The sequence below is a fragment of the Sus scrofa genome, chromosome X (assembly GCF_054392235.1).
Source record: "Sus scrofa isolate SSC_HxYL_T2T_F1_AM1 chromosome X, Sscrofa_HxYL_maternal_Yorkshire_Landrace_v2.0, whole genome shotgun sequence".
In the NCBI taxonomy this organism is placed as follows: domain Eukaryota; kingdom Metazoa; phylum Chordata; class Mammalia; order Artiodactyla; family Suidae; genus Sus; species Sus scrofa.
The window spans coordinates 78337282-78360183 of NC_139401.1; the positions used below are offsets into that span (position 1 = coordinate 78337282).

A 22902-nucleotide genomic window follows, 5' to 3' on the forward strand; every position below is an offset into this window, starting at 1 on the left:
GCTTAGTGGTTTAAGGATCTGACATTGCCATGAGCTGAGGCATAGGTCACAGATGTGGCTCAGATCCCACATCACCCTGATTGTGGTGTAGGCCAGCTACAGCTCCAATTCGACCCTTAGCCTGGGAACTTCCTTATGTAACAGGTGTGGCCCTAAAAAACAAACAAACAAAAAATTGGCCTTTTGATTTAGCACCATGGTAATCATTGGTAAGCATGGAAGGAGCAGTTTCAGTGGACTAGTGAGAAGAAAGTTTGCCTGATGTAGGTTCAAGACAATGTGGAAGAAGAATTGAAGGGACAAGTCTAGACAACTCCTTTAAGGAGTTTTGCTATTAATGAGAGTAAAGGAAAATAGGTGGAGGAAGATGTAAGGTAATCAAGGAATTTTTGTTTGTTTTTGAGATACATGGCATGAGAGCATGTTTACTGATGAGAATGATCCAATGGAGAACTCAAAATTCTAATGCAGAAGAGAGAGAGGGAAGAATCACTGAGCAGAGTCTTTAAGAATGCAAGAGAAGATAAGAAACAATGTATGAGTTGTTATTACTATCATTAAAAATGTTATTGTTACTCATTATTTTTTATTCCTCTCAGTACCAAAAACCTTAATGTCTTACAAAGGATTGACATGAAATAGGAGATATGTTTGCTGAAATGTTCCCTTCCTACAACTTGTCTGCAACTGTGCTTCTAATGTCTCCCAATATGGCAGGTCTGAGTGGGCCACAGTGAATTTGCTTTATATTGGCTGGAAGTTTCAGGGGAGTAGATTTTGGTTTAATAAAAGAATGACTACCTGACAAAGTTGGCTGCTTCCAGAGGGTCTGAGTTACCTGTCACTAGAATGTTTAAACAGAGCATTTTAGTGAAATATTAATCTATAAATTCTGAACCAAGAGAAATTGAGATCCATCTCAAAAGACTGTAATTTTGTAGAAGGGATTCAAACAATGGTTACATAGAGTTAAATTCTACTATTCTCTGTGGTTCATAACCCTTTGTATCTCATTTTTTACTAAACACTTATATAAAGACTTGGTTCTGATGGTAATAGAAATAAAATTTTCCATTTTTCACAAATGGATAATATATACTTTCATAATATTGTACTAGTACCATGAAGTACATATTTTTCTGCTGTAAGATTCCTAAAACAAGGAGATTGTTTTAAAATGAGATATAAAAATAAATTATACTGGGTCAAAGTGAGGCAGGTAGTTAAAAAATTATTTGTATTAATAAGCTGCATGAAGGTTGCAAACAGGGTGCATGAAGGTTCAACCTGGAACTCTCTTGAAATTTCCATTTTGTTGGTTTCCATTAAGATGGAGTGGAGAATAAAGTATAACAATGGATACCTTCCAAGCAGGAAATAGTGCATAAAATATACTTGCCAGTAGGTAAGGGAAGTAGTAGATTTGAGATACACAGTAGGTAGAAGGTTAACAACTTATCAAAATGACCTAAATGGGAAATATAAGGTAAGGAATATTAGCAGAATGTTAAGTGGCATTCTGAAAATGTGGATTTGAGAAGAGAAAGAATGAGGGGAAAAGAATCCTAAGAAAAACCTGGTGTCTCAGCTGGATTACATCTGTCTTGCCCTGCCTAATACTTCCTTTCCTGACTCCTCTTATTTTTTCCTCTTCCTGGCAACTCTCCTTCTGTTTCTCTCTTTCTGCCTTTTTTCACTTCCTTTTTTTCTTACTCTTTCTTCATCTCTTCTCCTTGCCTATGATACTCAATGATGTTCACAGATTATTGCTTAGCAGTCCTGGTGGCTGTAAGGTCAGAGATCTCTGATTTTGTAGAGCATCGAAAACTGCATCTATGGCAATATATTTCATGCATAAGGTGTGGGAGGGGGTTGGCAAATACTAAAACATGATGAAGCTTAGTACAAAGATAAACAAATAGCTCTTATAAGTAATAACTGTGACTAAACTCAAGCAGTATACAACTCATAGACAAGTCATGTACATTCTATATATAGGAACTGTAGATATGAGGAACCGACAAGTGTACAACCAAAAAGCTATCTAGCAATTTACACAGGCTGGAGGAGAAAGTTCAAAATCCATGCTCATTTATCTCATGTATTAACCACTCAAAATCTCTGTTCCCTGATCTCATCTCATAATTGCAGTAGTCCTTAAGCACAGTTGTGAGGGCTGCTTGTGTTTCTGCCTTACTCTCAAGATGGTGGATTGCAAGTTTATATTGACTCGTATTCTCTTCATCTCCTGCTGTTTTCTGACTGTATATTGCGCACAACGTAAGAAAAGTTTTAATTGTTTTATTTCCATAGATTGAAGATGTAAATAATTCATTAGATATTAATCATAGCGGGGATCAAGGCTGCAATAATTTGCCTAAGGGGCTAGACAGTACTTTAAGCAAAGGTTCTGTTGTTAAAAATTTACAAACCTGAAAGTATCTGATTCTTTTAAAAGATGTTTACTTTTAGAATGGATACATAATTGTTTTCCCTTGAAGCTAACTTGTTTGTCTCTGATCTCTAAGATAAATATTTAAAAATTTAGTGGTATACCAATTTAAAATGTCTACTTGTGTCAGTGATTGTTATAGGATACTTATATTTAACACTTTATTTCTTATAATACATAAACTTGGGGAGTTCCCATCGTGGCTCAGAGGAAACGAATCTGACTAGGAATAAGCTTCTACTTTATTTTTCAGAAAATTTTGGCTCTGTAATACATTCAATACAAACATGTACTTACTTGATAATGATAAAATGTGAATTTCTATAAAAGGAAAGAGATATCCAAGGAAACAAATTATATAATCATATCTGTCTATAAAACAGCCTAACATCTTTGCCAAGCCAAATATTTTTCAAAATATTGCCTTTTGAAAGCAGATGTGACTTAAATTTCTCCAAGCAGTACAATTTGATCCATTAATTCTGGTGAGGAATTTTTGCAATGTTGGTAGTTAGACGGTCAATGGTGCATTTTGGTCACCTGAAATGGTTTCTAGATCCAAAGAAACTGCTTTAAAATACTGTATTTTTCTAATGTCCCCCTTTCATTTATATACAAAAAAATGTTTATGTAGGAAAATCAGTGTCATATTTTACATTAGGAAAAAATATACTCTCCAAAGAAAGACAGTTTTTCTTTGGATTCTACAGCCCTGATCTTATGGAGCTATTTTCCCTTCTTTCCAGCCACCTCTAACCTTGGAATTCAGACAATCTGAAATCTCACACTTATAGAACCGAGTCTTTGTGTTTAAGCTGGTTGTGGGTTAAAAAAAATTCTCCTTTTCTTGGAATTACACTGTCTGTGAATGTTTATAGGTCCTGCGAAGACTCATAAATTTTCCTACTCACTGATTTGCAGACTCTAGAAAACTTTGCTCAGTCTACATTGCTGAAAGGGCTACTGCAGCCATGTCACTGGTAGACTGACTTTCCAAGGTAACCCTAGAAATAATAAAAAATCATCAAGGACTGGGAACTGAGGTGCTTGCCACCCTCAGTGGCCTACTACTAGGGTAACTAATCTTCCTGTCTCAACCAGAGCACTCTGAAAGTGAAGAGAGCAGTATTAATAATTATTCCAGGAAAAAGGCATAAACTGGAATTGTCCTAGAAAACCAGGGTACATTGATTCTATCTTTGGATATACTGATTTGTCTTCCCTTAGCCGGAGATGATGCTCAAATTTAGTCCAAAAGGACTTCATTTCAAATGCTAGATGTCCTTTTAGCTATAATGCTGTGTAGTGACTGTTTTTAAAGCCACATTATGGAGTTTCCTGGTGGGCTATCAGTTAAGGATCCAGCATTGTCATTGCTGTGGCATGGGTTCAATCCCTTGTCTGGGAACTTCCACATGCCAAGGGTATGGCCAAAAAAGAAAAGCCACGTTGTGAAAATCATCAAGAACAAAATAACAGAATGAAATCATGTTTGTTATTCACCTTGATTTTGAGAGATGAGTACTTGAAAATATGATATCTGAACATTTTCAAAAGTACCACAGTTATTTTCATTTTTATATTTTAAGATTTTTTAACACAAATAGTTTTTCTAACATGTAGAACTTTTCACATGTAAATTAGCCAAGTTTGAAACATTTGTTCTATATTGTTGAGGGATTTTTTTACTTTGTTATTTACAGCCAGTTGTACATCTGTGACTGACTTTGATGACTGTCCAGGGAATATAACAGATTTCTGTCCAGCGAATAGTGTTTGTGCATGTAAAGATGGAAAGCCTTTTTGCAAGTAAGTAGTTATCTATGCTGTAAAGGAAAAGTACAATATATTGTAAGTAACAACTAACTTTTTGTTTGCTATATTCAACAATGAAATAATTGTTTTAAAATAATGTTTTAATCAGAAATAGCTCCTCTACATATAGTACAGTTATTGCAGATTCCCTAAAATACTTTAATCTATTGATTTAAAACATTAAGACAATTTATATTAATTTTAAGAGATTAGCATCATTCAAAACTGCTTTCCTCAGATATTTTTATGGATAAGTTATGTGTATATATATATAACATATATATTCATGAATAAACCATTTTGCCATTCTAAAGAAAGTTTAAGATATACCTCATGTTATGTAATTACAATAATCATGACACGTAATGTGTGAATAAAGTGCTTTGTAAATCACGAAATATTTTAAATGCAGTGTGACTCCTTTGTTTTCAAGTTTGCTTTTTGTGAAAGTGTGCATTCTTTGAGTGCATATATATATATATGTATATATGTATATATATAAGTTGGGCAGACTTTCTACTTTGTTCTAACCATAAAAATGAGAGTAGTAGGGTAAAAATGGGAAGACCTGGGAAAAAAATCAACATAAGAATAAAAAGGAGTTCAAATGTGAGAGAAAGAGAAGATAGGTGGAGAGGGGGCAATAGTGAAAGGTTTTCCTGAGCCCTTGCTCCTTAGACTGATAGTAGGAAAACCAGGTGTAAGGGGCCAGTGTGGGCAAAGGCACTGTGAGGCTTGAGAGAATTTTGTGTCTGGAGAAATACTGAATGATAGTATTTCCAGTTTCTCAAGTACACTCTTTTCTCTCTCACCTTTGGATGCTGACATATACTACAATTTCCTTCTATTACTCTTCCTTTATCCTCCCTCCTTTCATCACAGCTCTTCTTCCCCTGATGAGTTCCTACTTAACCTTCAAGACTAAGCTCCATCATGTTGCTAACACAGCACTTAAACAACTCTACTGCAGTTTCTTTGAATGCAAGGTACGTTTCCCTTTTGAAAGCACCACAAAAACAATAATTTAGTCTTATCTTCAGCACCTAGCACAATGCTGTCATACAGAAAGTGTTCTGCAAGGATTTGTTGAATGAACCAGTCACTCAATAGTGCAAAATATTGGAAGAATATTGAAGATGAAAAGTGATTTTTAAAAGCCATTGGATTTATTTATTTATTTATTTATGTCTTTTTATGGCCATACCTGCAGCATATGGAAGTTCCCAGGCTAGGGGTTGAATCAGAGCTGAAGCTGCCAGCCTACACCACAGCCAACAGCAATGCGGGATCTGAGTTGTGTCTGTGACCTACAGCACAGCTCACAGCAACACCAGATCCATAACCCACTGAGTGACGTCAGGGATTGAACCCGTGTCCTCATGGATACTAGTCAGGTTCGTTACCACTGAGCCACAATGGGAACTCCAGAAGAAGGAAAAAACCATTGGATTTAGCTTTAGGAGTTGTTGGTGATAATCCCTGAGAATATTCCAAGATTGAGATGAGAATACAAACCAGATTGCAAAATTACATCAAGGAATGGGAAGTAAATGTAATATAGCAATAAATAAACATATATGTCATTTGAAAATCTTAATGTTATTTGTAAACTCTTAGTTGAAGGAATTCTGGAGGCAGGCTAATCAAAATTTTGGCTAAAAGCTTACCTGTCTTCCTAATCCTTATTATAATTACGTGCCTCATTTTTTACAAGCCTTTACAATTGTTAATTGCCAGATCACATTGACATTATGCCTATTTTGATATTGATATTTTTTCCCACTAAATTGATTCAAACAAGTTACTTCAACTTATTTTACTGATGGATCGCAATGTGGAACATAACTATAACAAGGACCTACTATACAGCTCAGGGAAATTTATTCAATACTCTGTGATAGCTATATGAGGAAAGAATCCAAAAATGAAAGTATATGTATATGTATGGCTGATCCAGTTTGCTGTATACCTGAAACTAACACAATATTGTAAATCACCTATACTCCAGTAAAATTTATTAGAACTAACAAAAAACCACAAGTGCTTTGCCTGTATATATATCTGTCAGGTTTTTTGAATGTCTACCTGATGACAAGGGGTAATTTTTATTACTAAATATATTAGCACCACATACTTTGGATCAGTTATTTTGACATTGTTAATCAAAGTTAAGCACTAACAAATTATAATAGAACATATCAAATTAAGTGGTGTAATCATTATTTTAAGTTCATAAAACATTTTAATAGCATTGCTGAAATTGTCTAAGGATACATGTACCACCACCACCACCACAACCCACACCCCTACAGGCAGATCTCTCAGACATATATGCACATATGTTCCAAATATTTCATTCAAATAAAAAATGAACAAAAGACAATTTTAAAATGTTTAAAGATAGATAATTTAATGAAATTGGCTTAAGAATACATGCCTGATACTTTTCACTGATACTTTTCAAATTTTTCAGTCATATTTTATTTCAAAGAACTATATTTTACATTGTTATGAACTGAACAAAGTTTATTTAAGATCTTTTCAGATTTTTTAAAAAATTCAACTAACTCTGACCCCCTAGGTCCATTACTCATCAAAATGAGAATCAGTACCTCAGTTTATCTAAACAGGATGCAAACTTTTTTGGTGTTGCTGTTCTATTGAGGTATAATTGATATAAAAAATTACATACATTTAACATTCACATCTGGATGAGTTTGAACATATGCATACACCAGTGATACCATGACCACAACAAAAGCACTAAACATATCTATCTCTTCCAAAAATTTCCTTGTGTTTTTTTGTGATTTCTTTTCTCTCTTTCTTGCCTTTTTTGTAAGAAAAATTAACATGAGATCTATCCTCTTAACACATTTTGAAGTGCACAATTTCATATTGTTAACTATAGGTATAACGTTGTACAGCAGATCTCTAGAACTTATTCATCATGCATAACTGAAACTTTGTACACATTTAGGAACAACTCCCCATTTCCCCCTCCTCCCCAGCCCCTGAAAACCACCATTCTAATTATCTGCTTCTAATAAGTTTGATTATTTTTATTTGGAACTGTTCATGTATCTCTCAACCAAGGTTCACATTTCTCACATACTGATTTCTGAGAAAAAAAAAAGTTAACTACATTAACATTTTAAATGTATTTTTATGTAAAGTTTTTGTATTTTAAATGTATTTTTATATAAAGATTTTATTTTCCACTGATAGTTGAAAAAAATCACATATCTCCCAGGATCACTATGAGAATTAAATAAGATAAAATATTTTAAAATCCTCACATAATAACTAGTTCAGAAAGGTGTTCCAAAAAAGTCAGTTCATTTCTTCTCCCTAGCTACTATGATGTTAAGCTCAATGGCTCAATTCTCAGTTTTCATCATACTTAACCCATTAGCAGTATTCAACATGATTAACAACTCTCTTCTCCTTGAATTTTCACTTAGCTTCCAGGATCCCCTTTTCTCTGGTTTTAATTTTTTTTTTCCACTTCAGTGCCCACTTCTCAACCTTTGTTAGTCTCTTCTCCTGTCCCCACCTACTCAATGCTGAAGTGTCCCAGGACTTAGTCCTTCATTCTCTTTATCTGTATCTCCTCCCTTGGTGATCTCATCCAGTCTCATGTCTTTATCTACCATCCAACTGGGAAAATTTATACTTCTAGTTTTAGAGGTATAACTGCCTACTCAACATCTCTACTTGGTTATCTGATACCCATTTTAAAATCAGCAAGTACAAAACTGAACTGCCCAACCCCCATTACTACCACCCCAAAATGTTCTTTCTACACAGTCTTTCCCACCTCAGTTGATGGCAACTCCATCCTTTTGTTTGCTCAGGCCAGAAACCTTCAAGTTATCCTCAGTCCTCTTTTTCTTGCACATCCTACTTCTTGTCTATCAGCAAATCCTGTTAGTTCTGCCTTTAAAAAGGATAAGCAGAAATCAACCATCTTTTACCCTCACCACCACTGTTATCATTCTTATCTAAACTATTTTGGTCATCTCTTGCCTAGATTACCAAACAGCTTTGTGACCTTTCTCCCTGCATCTACCTTTGTCCCTTATATTCTGTTTTCAATACAGTAGAAAACAGAATGATCCCTATAAAACAATCTAGAACACATCACTCCTCTTCTCAAAACCCTGCAGCTATTCCTCGTATCACTCAGTATAAAAGTTAAAGTGTTTACAGTGATGTATGAGGTCTTTTGTGATCTGGTCTGCTTCCTTTTTTGGCCTTACTGTGCTTCAGCTACACTGATTTTCTTGTGTTCCTCAAACATGTAGGCACATTTCGTCCTGCTTTAGAGCCTTTGTACTTTCTGTTCCTGATGCCTGGAATTCTGCTCTTCTCCCAAAATATCCTATCTCTAACTCCTTCACCCACTTCAGTCTTTCTTCAAATATTACCTTCTCAATAAGGCCTGTTCTTTACTAACCTATTACATCACTGCAATCTTTCCCACAATCCAACCCACCATATTGCCAATTCCCCTTACCCTCTCTACTTTTTCTTTTTTCCTTAGGACTTATCACCTTCAAACATTTTAGATAATCTACTAATAATGCTTATTTTTGTTGTCTGTCTTCCTTTGCTACATTTTAAGCTGCTTGAGGACATGGGTCTTTGTTTTATTCACCAGTCTGTCTCAAATACTTGGCACAGTACTTGGCACATGGTAGGCACCCAATAAATGTTGTTGAATAAATGAATGGTTACTGTTTAACATATAATTACTTTGTGATTCATTCCTAAATTAAGCAAGAAATCTACTCTTGAAAAGTCTTTTTCCAAGAAGAAATCCATGAGACTTTATAAGACATATTTTTCAAGTATATTCTAACCTCCTGAAATGAATGACATCTTATTACATATTAGAAGCCATGTCCTGTTGAATAGATTACTACCTATTTGAAGCTGGTGGATTCATTTTCTTAGAGAATCCTAAACTATTAAAGCTATAAAAATTATAGTAATCATCTAATCAACCCTTTCATGTCATCCATGACAGTACTCCTTAATATACTGGAATGATACGAACCAGGAGTAGTTTAATTAAGATCTGATATTCACTGTTCAACTGGGTAATCCATTATCAATTCTACGGAAGATAATGAAGCAATCTCTAAAGACACTACATGAACTAACCTCTCCATTAGTCACTCCAATGGAGTATAATGAAAAGTCATATTATTCCTCTCCACAAAACCATAGACATTTCCATGTGGGTGTATGCTATGCCAGTTCAGTCTAGGCATCAGAGACACACATTCAGGTCATTTGGCAAAGTGTCAAGTCTTTATAAAAAACATGAGAAGTTCATACATGAGTAATTTATTTTTTTTAAATAGAGGAAGAGATTCTGGAGTCATGGGAAAGATGGAGCCAGGCAGATATTTCTGGCAGACAGTCTGTTCTCACCTTCTCATGTTTCTTCTCGTATTTGTTGTCAAGTGGCATAGTCAGTCTGTCAACCTGCATTTATCAGTATAGGAGATGGTGAACGGAACACCCAGCTGCAGCTACAGAACTGGTAGCCTAGGCTGCTTCAAACTCTCTTCCTGGCACTGATAGAACTGAAGTAGCCAGAATGAAATAAATATGAGCAGTGGGCAGAAAGTGGACAGTTTTAAAAGAGTCTCGACACAGTCATTCTGGATGAGACCTTTTTTGTTGTTTGTTTCATTCCTAGCTAAGTGCCACATATTCATTACCCATTGGTTAGGAAATCCTGACTGCCTTCTGCATGCTGACTCAATGTATTCAAACCTGTAGGTTTTAGAATGTATTCAAACCTGTAGGTTTTAGAATGTTTGCTCAAGTGGAAAATAGGACAATAGAAATCTCTTGAGGACCTTAAAGGTAAACCTCATGGTTTAATAACAATGAAAGATGTGATTCTTTCAGGGGAAATGATTTGTTTTTGTTTCTCTAATTTGTGAGCTTTTTCAATTTTTATTATCTCTTTCTAGATGTCCAAATTTCAGAGGTCAGTGGGGAAATTACTGGTACATGGGAGTCAAATGTGACCAACTATGGAACACACTGGACCTGATTTTAGTAGCAGCATTGCCTGGAATAGGACTGGCTTTACTAGTTGGTGTAACAATCCAGACTATCCACTACTGTAAAAAGAGGTCAAAGAAGGATACAAATGACCACCGGTAAGAAATTTCTAAACACCTCTCAGAGTGATAGGAAATCTCTTGTGAAATCAGCAAATGATTCAAGAAATAATGGATATCATGTATCCTGCATACAGCTGGCATGTTCTCTTCCATATTTATCAGTTTTTAATTAAATTTGAGCAAAAGTCAGGATAACCAAATACATTCTGTTCAGGATTTGGACATAGCAAAAACTGAAAAGTACCTTCCTCAGATAAAAGCCAAGTGTAATTCACTAAAGAACTGTCCTACTTCAGGGCCTTCCTTCCACTAAGGTAGTATTTGTATGCACCACACATTCTGTCCTAAGAGTTGGGGTGGGGGGACTGCTATACCAGTATCTCTTACCCCAACCTCCAGCAACAATGTCAGAGAAATGGACAGAGGAAGCCAATAGACTTGATGTAGTCTGACTCTGTCTTTGGTAAATCATTTCACCAGGCTTCAGGTTTCTCAACTATAGGGACTGCTATAATCTGTCCTACCCACCTCACAGAGATGATGAGATTGATACCGAAAACCACAATCATTGACAGAGAGTTTATTATATGTGTCAGCTGAATTATAAATGTATCATACCTATCAACTCCTGTAATCCTCACAAGAACCCTATAAAGTACAGACAAGATTACTGAGGCAAGAGAGATCAAATAACTTGGCTCAGGTTATAGGACTAAGTCTGTACCCAGGCAATCTAGCTCCCAGGCCTAAACTCTTAACCCCTATGCTATGCTAATGGAATCTAATGAGATAAAACAGTGCTTTGAAAGCAGTAAACCCTGCTGCATTCCTTTTATTTCTTTGTTTTAAAGCAAACAGTACCCTTTATGTTTTGCACTGCCTCTGAATGATAGAAATATGAAGGGTAAATACCAGTAGGGTAAAATTTCATCAGTTTTATCGCCTAATTCAAATTAGCATCTACTTTGAAGTATTATTCTTCAATGACAAGGTAATGTTACCCTCCATGCAGTATGAGGATAATTTGAAATAGTACTTTAAAATTGAAAGTGGCTGGTACTGTCAGTCTCAAATTTCAAGAACAGGCTTGCAAATTGCAATAAAATCAACAATTTGAACAGTCTCAGATATTTGTCTGAGGGAGGGTGAGATAAACTCTCCAACCTTTTTGGTTTTTTCAAAATCCTAATCTTTGTTGCACCATCATTCCATGTGGTACACATGTACCTATGCATGAAATCAGTGTTATTTAGCATTAATTTTGTAAATTGAAATTGATAAAGAGAATTTCATATTGCCACCTGACTTTGGTTGGAAACTTCCTGAGATGTTAAATAAACATTTTAATTAGAAATCACCTGTGAACAATCACCTTTTAAGCATCCTTTCTTTTAAGCCAACTCCATTTGGAGTTTTACTTCTCCAAACCTTTCTAGAACACTGGATTTGTATTCCAAGCCTCTCTCTTCTACTAATTGTCTATGACTTTGAGTGGATCACTGAGTCCATTTCCTCCTTTATAAATGAGGAGCTGGGTAATACATATCCTACTTCTTCACAGTTGCGAGAATCAAATTAAATAATTAATGGGTAATTGCATTGAGAAGCAAAGGTGAAACAAAAAGCTTAGCTATAAATCAGAATAGTAGTAGTGGGTGTCATAAGCACTTAGACTTATTTATATGCTTTTAGGGTAAAGAATTAAACTGTCTTATTTTTCTCCAGTTAAAATATAATTAAGTTTGAGCTCCTTTTCTTCCCTTCTGCCATTCCCTCAATTGTGAATTGACAAAGTGATTCTGTGTATACTCTGAAGTGTAGTGGAAAAAGTATCCACATGGAGCCAGACTGACTGGGGCTCACATCCCTGCTCTACAAATCACCATGTGGCCTTGGGGATGTCCTTAAAATTTCTCAGCCTCAGGTTTATCTCTGTAAAATGGAGTTAATAATACCTATATTGCAAACTTTTTGTAAATATTCAAATAAGATAATGTAATTTTTTTGTGAAATGATGTGTGAAATTTTGTTTAAGTTGCATCAAAAGTACAATGGATGGATAGATGGGTAGATACATGTAAAAGCAAGTATAGTAAACTGTTAATGATTAGAGCTAGGTGGTAGATACATGGGCATTTACTATAAAATTCATTTTGCTGTATGTTTGAAATTTTTCATAATAAAATGTTGGGGGAAATCAGATAACATAAAATAAAACATTTTGAGCATGGAAAAACTCAACAAATGGTAGCCATTATTATTACATTCTCTTGAGTACATATAATGATGGATGGGATGGGAACATTCATTCTGTATTGTCAAAAAATGAGTTTATAAAACAAGTGATTTTTAACCAATTAAGCAAGTTCTCTATCCTAACTATATATACATTTTTAATTTAATGTGTCAGAGAACAGAGGAGTTTATCAGGACTCCAACCTCAACATAATTCTGCTCATGCTTTCCATACTGCTATGAGACCTCAACCTGAACAAGGCCAGGTAAGCACTGAAATTCATTTGTAAGGTAAACTAAATTTAGAGAAGACACCAAAGAGAGAAATGCCTTGTAGGAAAATAATAACTTTGGGATATCAAAGAATTAGTCAGAGACAACAAGATGAAGTGTGATCAGAAGATTTGCACAAATATGGGATGGTTGATGACAAGCTATTTATCAGTAGAGTACAGGCCAGGCCTGGGGCAAATTTCACAGGGTGTGCTCTCTCCTTTTCTCCTTGTTTGTTTCAAGATAAAATCAAGTTAAAATGTATATCAAAAGCAGCCTTGGGGAAAGTTAAATCACATATCAAAGGGGAAAAGAAAGCCCTAAAAGAGAGCTAGAAAGATATGGGTAGCAGGACAAGGATTAGAGTCATATGGCTTTTTTTTTTTAACCTGCTGAAAAATCTCTTAACAATATGTTCTCAGTAACACAGATCCTCTAAAAACAGAAGACTTGTGTGGATCTCTTCAACCTTAGGAATAGCTCTGTAGTAAAAGCTCTGAGTATCACACCTGACTGCAAATATCAGAAGTGGCAGCAATATTTTATTGTTTCAAATCAAACTAATACCTAGTAAGATATTGGAAAATCATCTTTTTGTTATGTATATAAGGTTCTAGAACATGCCCAATTATGATCCCTACATTTTAAGGAAGACTAAGGACCACCAAACTCAGTACAATTCTACATTCTACATATGTTCCTGATATGGTTCCTTCTCAATAGTATCAAGGCCAGTTAAAACTGAAACACAAAAAGTTTAAGATAAAAAGTTGATGAAAGGTGGATGAATGAAGGAAAGCAGTCAAATATTTTCTATTTTAAGTCAGAACAATTAAATATTGGGACTTCGAGTATGAAAGATAGGATTTATGTGTTTCTGAATATATCTGTATCTATCAAAAACAATTTTTTTTTCTGCATCTATTGAGATGATCATATGATTTTTGACTTTTCTTTTGTTAATGTGGTGTATGATGCTGATTGATTTGCGTATGTTGAACCATCCTTGTGAACCTGGGATGAACCCAACCTGGTCATGGTGTATAATTTTTTGGTATGTTGTTGGATTCGGTTGGCTAAGATTTTGTTGAGAATTTTTGCATCTATATTCATCAATGATATTGGCCGATAGTTTTCTTTTTTGGTGGTATCTCTGTCTGGTTTTGGAATGAGGGTGATGGTGGCCTCATAGAATGTCTTTGGGAGTATTCCTTCTTCAACCTTTTGAAAGAGTTTAAGGAGGATGGGCACCAATTCCTCTTTATATGTTTGATAAAATTCACCTGTGAAGCCAGCTGGTCCTGGACTTTTATTTGTAGGGAGTGATTTTATGACCTCTTCAATTTCATTTCTAGTGATCGGTCTGTTCAGTTGGTCTGTTTCTGCTTGATTCAGTTTTGGCAGGCTGTAAGATTCTAGAAAATTGTCCATTTCTTCCAGATTGTCAAACTTGTTGCCATATAGTTGTTCATAGTATTCTCTTATGGTTTTTTGTATTTCTGCTGTGTCCGTTGTGATTTCTCCTTTTTCATTTATAATTTTGGTGATTTGGTTTCTTTCTCTCCTCTTTTTAGTGAGTCTGGCCAGGGGTTTATCAATTTTGTTCACCTTTTCAAAGAACCAGCTCTTGGTTTTATTAATTTTCTCTATTGTTTTTTGAGTCTCTATTTTATTGATTTCTTCTTTGATCTGTATAATTTCCTTCCTTCTGCTGACTTTAGGTCTTTTTTGTTCTTCTTTTTCTAGTTCGTTTAGGTGGAGGCTTAAGTTGTCCATTTGGGATCTTTCTTCTTTTTTGAGAAAGGCCTGTATTGCTATAAATTTCCCTCTGAGCACTGCTTTTGCAGCATCCCATAGATTTTGAGAGGTTGTGTCTTCATTATCATTTGTTTCAAGGTAGTTTTTAATTTCCTTCTTGATTTCCTCATTGACCCATTGGTTTTTTAGTAGCATGTTGTTTAGTCTCCATGGAGTAGGTTTTTTCTCTTTCCTTTTCCCATGGTTGATTTCTAATTTCATGGCATTGTGGTCAGAGAAGATACTTGAGATAATGTCTATGCTCCTAAATTTATTGAGGTTAGCTTTGTGTCCCAATATGTGGTCGATTCTTGAGAATGTTCCATGAGCATTTGAGAAGAATGTGTATTCTGCTTTTTTTGGATGTAGTGTCCTGAAGATATCAATTAAGTCTAACTTTTCTATTGTTTCCTTTAGGCTCTCTGTTGCTTTATTGGTTTTCTGTCTAGAGGATCTGTCCATTGATGTGAGGGGGGTATTTAGGTCTCCTACTATGATTGTATTCTCATCAATATCTCCCTTTATGTCTGTTAATATTTGTTGTATGTATCTGGGTGCTCCTATGTTTGGGGCATATATGTTGATGATAGTAACATCCTCTCCTTGGATGGATCCCTTAATCATTAAATAGTGTCCTTCTTTGTCTTTCTTTATGTCTTTTGTTTTAAAGTCTATTTTGTCTGATATGAGCGTTGCGACTCCTGCTTTTCTGTCATGTCTATTGGCGTGAAATACTTTTCCCCACCCTTTCACTTTCAATCTATATGTATCTTTTGTCCTAAGGTGAGTTTCTTGTAGGCAGCATATTGAAGGTTTTTGCCTTTTTATCCACTCAGCCACTGTGTGTCTTTTGATTGGGGCATTCAGTCCATTGACATTTAAGGTGATAATTGATAGATGATTATTTATTGCCATTTGATCCTCGTGTTCCAGTTGATTCTATGGTTCTCCATTCTTCCTTTCTTTTTTTTTTTTAAAAAAAAAACAATTTTCAAAAAAGAAGGTTAAGGTACTCGGGATTGCATATACTGTGGTGAATAATGTTGATGTTATAAATGACTAACTCTAAGGCTGTCAAATCCTTTTAGTTGACCAATTTTTTTATAAAAGAATCCTAAGATTTAGAGACAGTTGTGGAAAGGAAGTGTTTTTCCTTTTCTAAGGATTCATTTATTCTTATGCTCCCCATTTATTTCTGCCACACACTTATTTTTCAAATCTTCTCATGGACTTTCTCTTATTCTCTCCTCTCATCATCTCTTTTTTTTTTTTTAACTTAATGCTATACAAGCTCTAATAGCGGATAAAACTCAGAAGGAAAGCCAAGTAGAATGCCCATCGTTTAGGCTATATTCAATAAATGTCACTCTCCCTTTTCCCAGTCTGTCTTCCTGTGGCTAAATACCTGCTTTAGTTCCTGTTACAGCTATCCAAAAATTTACACTGTAGACACTTCTCTTCATTGCTCTGAACATTTCCTAAATTTCCTTTAACTGGGGCAGGGGATGGTGGGCTTGGGGTTGGGATTGAACTGCCATGCCTGGTCTCAAATCTACCATATTCTTCTCTTCCTGATAGTTTCCCAAAGTCTAAGGAATTAAGAATTAGAAATGGACCACAGGTTAACAATTTAATAGAGGACAAGGAAACTTTCCAACTGAGTTAAACTTTTTAGAAGGGTGTCCAGATGCACTGTGCTCTGAGTGTATGTTTAAAATATTGACTTTGGCGTGTGATGACTTCTCAGAAGCTAAGGCCCAGATCAGGTTTCCACAGAACTGAATAGTGCTTTTTTATGCAAATTCATCACTATTTATTCAGCTAGCTCACACACAGAGAACCAGGAATTAATAAGCAGAGCGTGAGTTTATTCTTGAACTGTCAACGTTAATCTTTTCTAATGACTTAGCAATTACATTTGAGTGGGTGCAGGCAAGACTACATATTTGCTACCTCTTCTTCACCTGTTTACTTTTAGCAAAGAGTAGCCTGTGGCTTTCAAAGTTGCTACAATCCCAGCATGAGCATGTAATTAGAAATCCCAATGTATTCTATGAATCTCTGGCAGAAAGGTATGCTGCATAATTTAGTCCTGTGAGAGGTCACCATTGCCATTGTTGTTTATTTTTGGTTGTTTGATCTCAAATGTGTTTTTCAAGTTTATCTGCCTTTAAAACCAAGCTTACATGGCATGATTCAGCCCCGTTCAGCCACGGGATATAACATGTTTTAATTACTTTCACTTGGTCTTTTTTACTAAGGAAAAAACTGTGTCAGAAGGAAAAAAAAGCACTCCTACTTTTGTTAGAGACATAGGTAAATGGTGTGGTCTGAAGGACATAGAAATAAATACTGGTATGATTTTAAAAGCATATAATAAACCATATAAATGGAGGCAACAAATATGGAGATGGATTCACTGAAAAAGATGTACACTTTGACTAACAGTAAGATTTTCTAAATTTGGCAGTGTAAGCACAAACTTACCAAATTGCTGGATTGGCTGGATTTTCAAATAGAACAAATTGAAAGCAGGAAGAGGTAATGAATTAAGCTTTAACTTCTGCATTTACTAAATCCAAATTATTCTTCCTGGATAATAAATGAAACAATTATATAATAATTAAAGTATACCTCAGATACCTGAGCATATTATCATAATTTAAATAATTTCTCATTAGAAGTTGTTAATATCATCTTCAGACAGTTTTTAAACATTATCAAGCACTCCGCTGCAGATAGCACTATGTGAATTGTTATAACCTCCAGACCGTTGTCACATTCTCGGCATGCATTATCATTGGATATGTACATTACTCTATCTTAGCAGTAAACAACTAGTCACAGTTTTATGAATATTTGCCTAGTTAAAGCCTTAAGTTATGTCACTTATACAATTCATAAAATTAATTTGTTCAAGACAACCAGTTATGTCAAGTGAACTGGAAATCAGCAAAGTAAAAATAACATCTTTTACTGTGATTAGTTTTTTCAACTGTCCAGTGTTTTAGGAAAATAATATTAATTGCCTAGAAACACTAAAGGATTCTTAGTCATTGAAAAGGAAATTTGCAGCATTTTAACCTTTTTTTATTTTTTAAAATTTATGTGATTTTTAAAGGTCATTTTCCATTTAGCTATTACAGGCTATGGCTATATCCCCAGTGTTGTGCAACATATCCTTGAGCCTGCCTTACACCCAAGAGTTTGTACCTCCCATTCCCCTACTCACACTTTGCCCCTCCGCCTCAACTGGTAAATACTAATTAATTCTCTATATCTGCGAATCTGCTTCTTTTATGTTATAGTCACTAGTTTGTTGTATTTTTTAGATTCCACATATATATGCTATTACATGGTATTTATCTTTATCTGACTTATTTCACGTAGCACAAAACCCTCCAAGTCCATCCATGTTGTTGGAAATAGCCATATTTCATTGTTATTTATGACTGAGTAGTATTTCAATTGGCAATTGTAAATAATGCTACTATAAACATTGAGTGCATGTATCTTTTTGAATTAGTGTTTTCAAAGAAAACTATGTTTTGACTAAAATCCTAAGCTTCCTTAACTTTATTTCTATTTTTCTTGCCATTATTTAAAGATTATCATGTACCCAAATTTTCTGGAATTTTAAAAATACGTTTCCAAAAATAATACAATACCTGTGCCACAAGGAAGTCACTGGATGAAATTTTCCATTTCACCAATAGATGGCAGTGATTAACCATTACATGTGTCTTTGTAGGCATTCCAGGTTTGGGGAATCTACACTGTAAAAATTCAAAAGCAGAAAACCTATAGTTAAGAACTAGTGGCCAAATCATTCAGAGAACATAACGTCAGTATGAAATTATGGCGATTCTGATAAAATCTTAGTGTCATACTAACCTCATTGTAAAGAAAGAATCAATCAAGTGGAAAATAGGAAAATAGAAAACTGTAATGCTGAAGGATCACAACTATCAGTTTTCTAAAGTATGCATATATGATGGAAACACATTTGACAAAATGTCATTTTCTTCAGGTGAAAAACTATAGGTTAATTTTCCTTAAAATGTGAAAACTCTTCATAATTGTGAAGTAAAGAGATCAACAAATTAAAAAATGGGCAAATTAGATGAACTGACAGTTCACTGAGAAGGAAATTCAAATGACTCAAACACATGAGAAGATGTTAAATTTCCCTCATTATTATGAAAGAAATGTGACTATAATTATATTTAAATACAATTTTTGCCTATCATTGTAGGCTTGATAATATATTGTTAGAAAGGCTGTGAGGAAAATGGCTGGTGGAAAGACCATTTGGCAATTACAAATGCATATATCCTTTGACCTAGCACTATCACTTCTGGGAATGCATATCCTGCAGATATGTTCCCACAGGATATATTTAAAAGGTATTTACTGCAGCATCAATTGCAATAGTAAAGGGTTGGAAACAACATAGATGTCTATCAAGTGAAGCTGGTTAAATAATCTATAATATATGCAATACTACATCCATAAAATGGAATGCTATAGAACTTTACAAAAGCAGAAAGTTATCTCTGTACTAATATGAAAATATCTCCAAGACATGTTTAGTGGGGAAAAAAAGTGCAAAAGAGAGTGGATAGTATGCTTCCTTTTGTTTAAGAAAGGGAAGGAAGTAAGAATACACATTTGCATTTGCTTATATTTGTATAAAGAAACTTTGGATCAGTACACAGCAACTATAAAAGTGATTACTTCCTTAGGAGGTTAGAGTGGGAACTGAGTGCATGGGGGACAGAAATGAGAAAAAGAATCTCATTGTTTAAATTATTACTCATTCGAAATTTTTCAGAGTATTTTGCTTTTAACAATGGAATAAATAAAACCTTATTTAGTAAGTTATGTTAGTTATAGTTATTAGTGATATTGTGCCATTATTATTTTCCTGATTTTGATAATGAGCTATAGTTATGTAAAATGTAAACACTAGAGGAAGCTGAGTTAAGGTAATACAGCGACTCACCATACAATATTTGCAACTTGTCTATAAATTCTAAAATCATTTCAAAATAAAAAGCTTTTTTAAAAATAAACAGTTGAAAACCTCTTTGGTCCACAGTCTCGCTGGAAAGTGTGAGAAGACAGAAAAACACCATCATCCCTGGTGTCCAGGGATATGATACAGATCCATGTAACAATGACAACTCTAGGTCAGGTTCCTTTACTATACCCTCTTGGGGGAAGATGTTTCTTCCTTAATAACTATTTTCTTTTGCAACTATATATTGGTTTGGGTGATTATTTTTAAAATGTATGCTTCCCCACTAAGAACAGAGATATGTGTGTACATATTGTACATGATAGATGTCTTAAAGCACATGTAGGGAATTTAAGTGAAAGAAATATTATGTTTATTTTGCATAATTCCAAAAGGCAGAACCAAAACCAAAGGTGGAGATTACGGGAGGCAAACTTTGGCTCAATGTAATCTATTCATTTTCTAACAGCCAGAGCAATCAAATAATCAAATAGATTGTTCCAGTTAAAGGTGCACTCCTCAAAATTGGAAACATTCCAAAAGAGGCTGGGATGAGACGGAAATGACATCTTCAGGTGGGAGAGCAGATCAGATAATAGATAAGATTCTAAGATGGTCAACACTAAGATTCTGTATGCTTTCTGGCATATCATACCTTAAATCTTCTTCAGCTTCCTTCATATTTGAAGAATCAAAGGAGCTCTTATTTTTTTGCTATCCTTCAACTCTGTGTTCTCAGTATGTTAAATGCCAAGGTTATTCTTTGAAGCCCATTTTCTAATAAATAACATTTAGCTCATTGAAGCTTATCTGCTGAGTTCTACCCACTCACTCAGCCTTGGGAGATCCCCATGCAGATTATCCTTGTCAGCTTTGCAATTCGTATTCAGGAAGCTCAGCATTATTAGATGCTAGTTTGGAAGAATTTTAGAGACCATCTATTCAATAACAGACACTTTTCAAGTCCTTGGGTGTGGAGACTTGTAAAATTTTTTGAAAGTCTAAGTAAATTATAACCATTTAAACCCCCTTACTCAAAATGCACAAAAACCCTAGTTGATTCTGTCAGGCATTATATAATTTTCAGCATAATAATTATGATTATTTCTACCTAGTAGGTTATGTTTTCTTAAGCATTTGATATTTTATTAATCTCGCACCTCACACACAATGGAAAAATGAGAATTATTGGTCTGCAGTTGTCAAGATTCTATCCTTATGGATTGGAGTTAGCACAGTAGCCATTTATAACAAAATGCAACACTTCATGGTAATCTATTCCACAGTTTCAACTTTGAGTTCCTTCATACTGTTCAAGAGATGCTCTCCTGCCCTTGATTCTCCTACACCTAGTACATTGACTAAGTCTTGACAAGTGATTCCAAATAGAACTTTCTACAATTTTATAAATCTATGCTGTCCAATGTGTCAGCCACTAGCCACGTGTGGCTATAGTGGACTTGAAATGTAGCTAGAATGACTAAGGAATGGGTTTATTTTGTTTTGTTTTATTTTAATTAATTTAAATTCAAATAACTAAATCTGGCTAGTGGCTACCATATTGGATGGAACAGATATAGACCATCCTACACATTTAAAATAAATTTTTCTGCTATTTCTGATTTACTAAACACTCATAAAGGCATTATTCTTAATTTTCCTCAGTAAAACTCAATGAAAATAATTCATGTAGTGTCTCCTCTAATCTTATTTGTAATTCTAAGGATAATTTTGTGTCTGCTCTCTCATTTCCCTCTTTGGGTCATAGTGAAAAAAACTCTAAGTTTACAATCATATGATCAGAGCCTGAGAAATAGTTCTGTGACTTTGATCTTTTTATATTTAAAATTTACAAAATCTGAATCTGTTGAATTATGGTTATAAAGTGGCTCAAATGATTTTATTCTGATCAACTGTCCCTTCAGTATCATTGAGACTTGATTGTGATTAAGGTACTCTGATATATAAATAAGGTAATGGAGTAGACAAGAACTAACATTTATTGAACACCCACCATATATGAGGCATTTTCTTGATGATCAAATATCTGTAACATAGGATATCTTTTAATTTTCGTGATTGCCCTGCATACTCTTGTTACTAGTCTAGTTAATAGCGACAAAATCAAGAATAAGATAGGTTGAATGACACAAAGGGCCATGGGACTAAGCAAGAGAAACAGGATTCAAAAACTAAATGTGAATTCAATCTTCTTTCCACTAAACCACAGCTGCCTCTTAAGTAGTTTTTAAAACAGTAACAATAACTAGCATAGGTCAGCAAGTATGTTCCAAGAAGTATGCTAGATACATTATCATTTAATCCTCATAACAACCCATTAAATTTTACAAAGAAACTATAAAACATAGTTTCATATAACTTTAAATTAGCAGGGTCAAATACTTTAGGGAGGTCAAGGAGGATCTGATAAATCAGCTCTTCTCTACCTTCATTTTTCTTTAAGTATGATAATTCACTGGCTTGAGCTCTTCTTTACACTTCAATTTTAAAATATATCTTGAGTGTTCATCATGTACAAAGCACTACACTGAGTGGGAAGATTGCATAAAACTAGATTTTTGTTTTCAAAAGCCTTTTCTTCCATTCTCTTCAGTATTCCTTCCCTCCCCTGTTTATATTCTATAAAATTTCTCAAAATATATTAAGTCTGAAAGCAAAGTCAGTGATATTTAATTTTTACTTATTGAAAATTTGGTTCCTGATACAAGTAACATTCTAATTATACTGAGGTAGGCAGGACCAAGGTGGAAGGTGTTTCAGGGTCGTTAGACTGGATTAAAAAATTACCAGTGAAGTAAGAAGCTACTTCTTGTTCGTAAATCCTTGATCAAGTTTTTCCTATTCTGTTTCATTACTCAGATATTCTATCTTGTCCCACACATTCCCATTCCAGATCTGTTATTTTTATCATAACATTCAAAACTGTATTTGTAGACATTTTCAGGCTCATAGTACATTTCCCTATCCTACTTAATTTCTCTTCTTTGTAGACATACAGATGGCCAACAGGCACATGAGAAGATGCTCAATATCCCTGATTATTAGAGAAATGCAAACCAAAACTACAATGACATACCATCTCACACCAGTCAGTATGGGCATCATTAAAAAGTCTACAAATAACAAATTCTGGAGAGTGT

General features: G+C 34.6%; 2 protein-coding genes across 5 annotated transcripts in view; both read left to right on the forward strand.

Annotated features, from left to right (window-relative positions):
* The window catches only part of APOOL (apolipoprotein O like), a 443755-nt gene that overhangs the window by 111896 nt on the left and 308957 nt on the right, over positions 1-22902 (forward strand). The gene's annotated exons all lie outside the window — the stretch shown is intronic.
* LOC100157285 (uncharacterized) overlaps positions 2078-22902 on the forward strand; it is a 49117-nt gene continuing 28292 nt past the window's right edge. For 2 of the 4 annotated variants that reach the window (XM_085008869.1, XM_021080811.2), the window contains exons 1-4: positions 4153-4261; positions 5150-5253; positions 10261-10452; positions 12827-12917. In XM_085008869.1, the coding sequence (XP_084864995.1) occupies positions 5201-5253; positions 10261-10452; positions 12827-12917 (336 nt within the window). In that variant the 5' untranslated portion in view covers positions 4153-4261; positions 5150-5200. Of the gene's footprint in view, positions 2281-4152; positions 4262-5149; positions 5254-10260; positions 10453-12826; positions 12918-22902 lie in introns of those variants that run through there. The other 2 variants (XM_085008870.1, XM_001926475.6) reach the window with 2 other exon arrangements.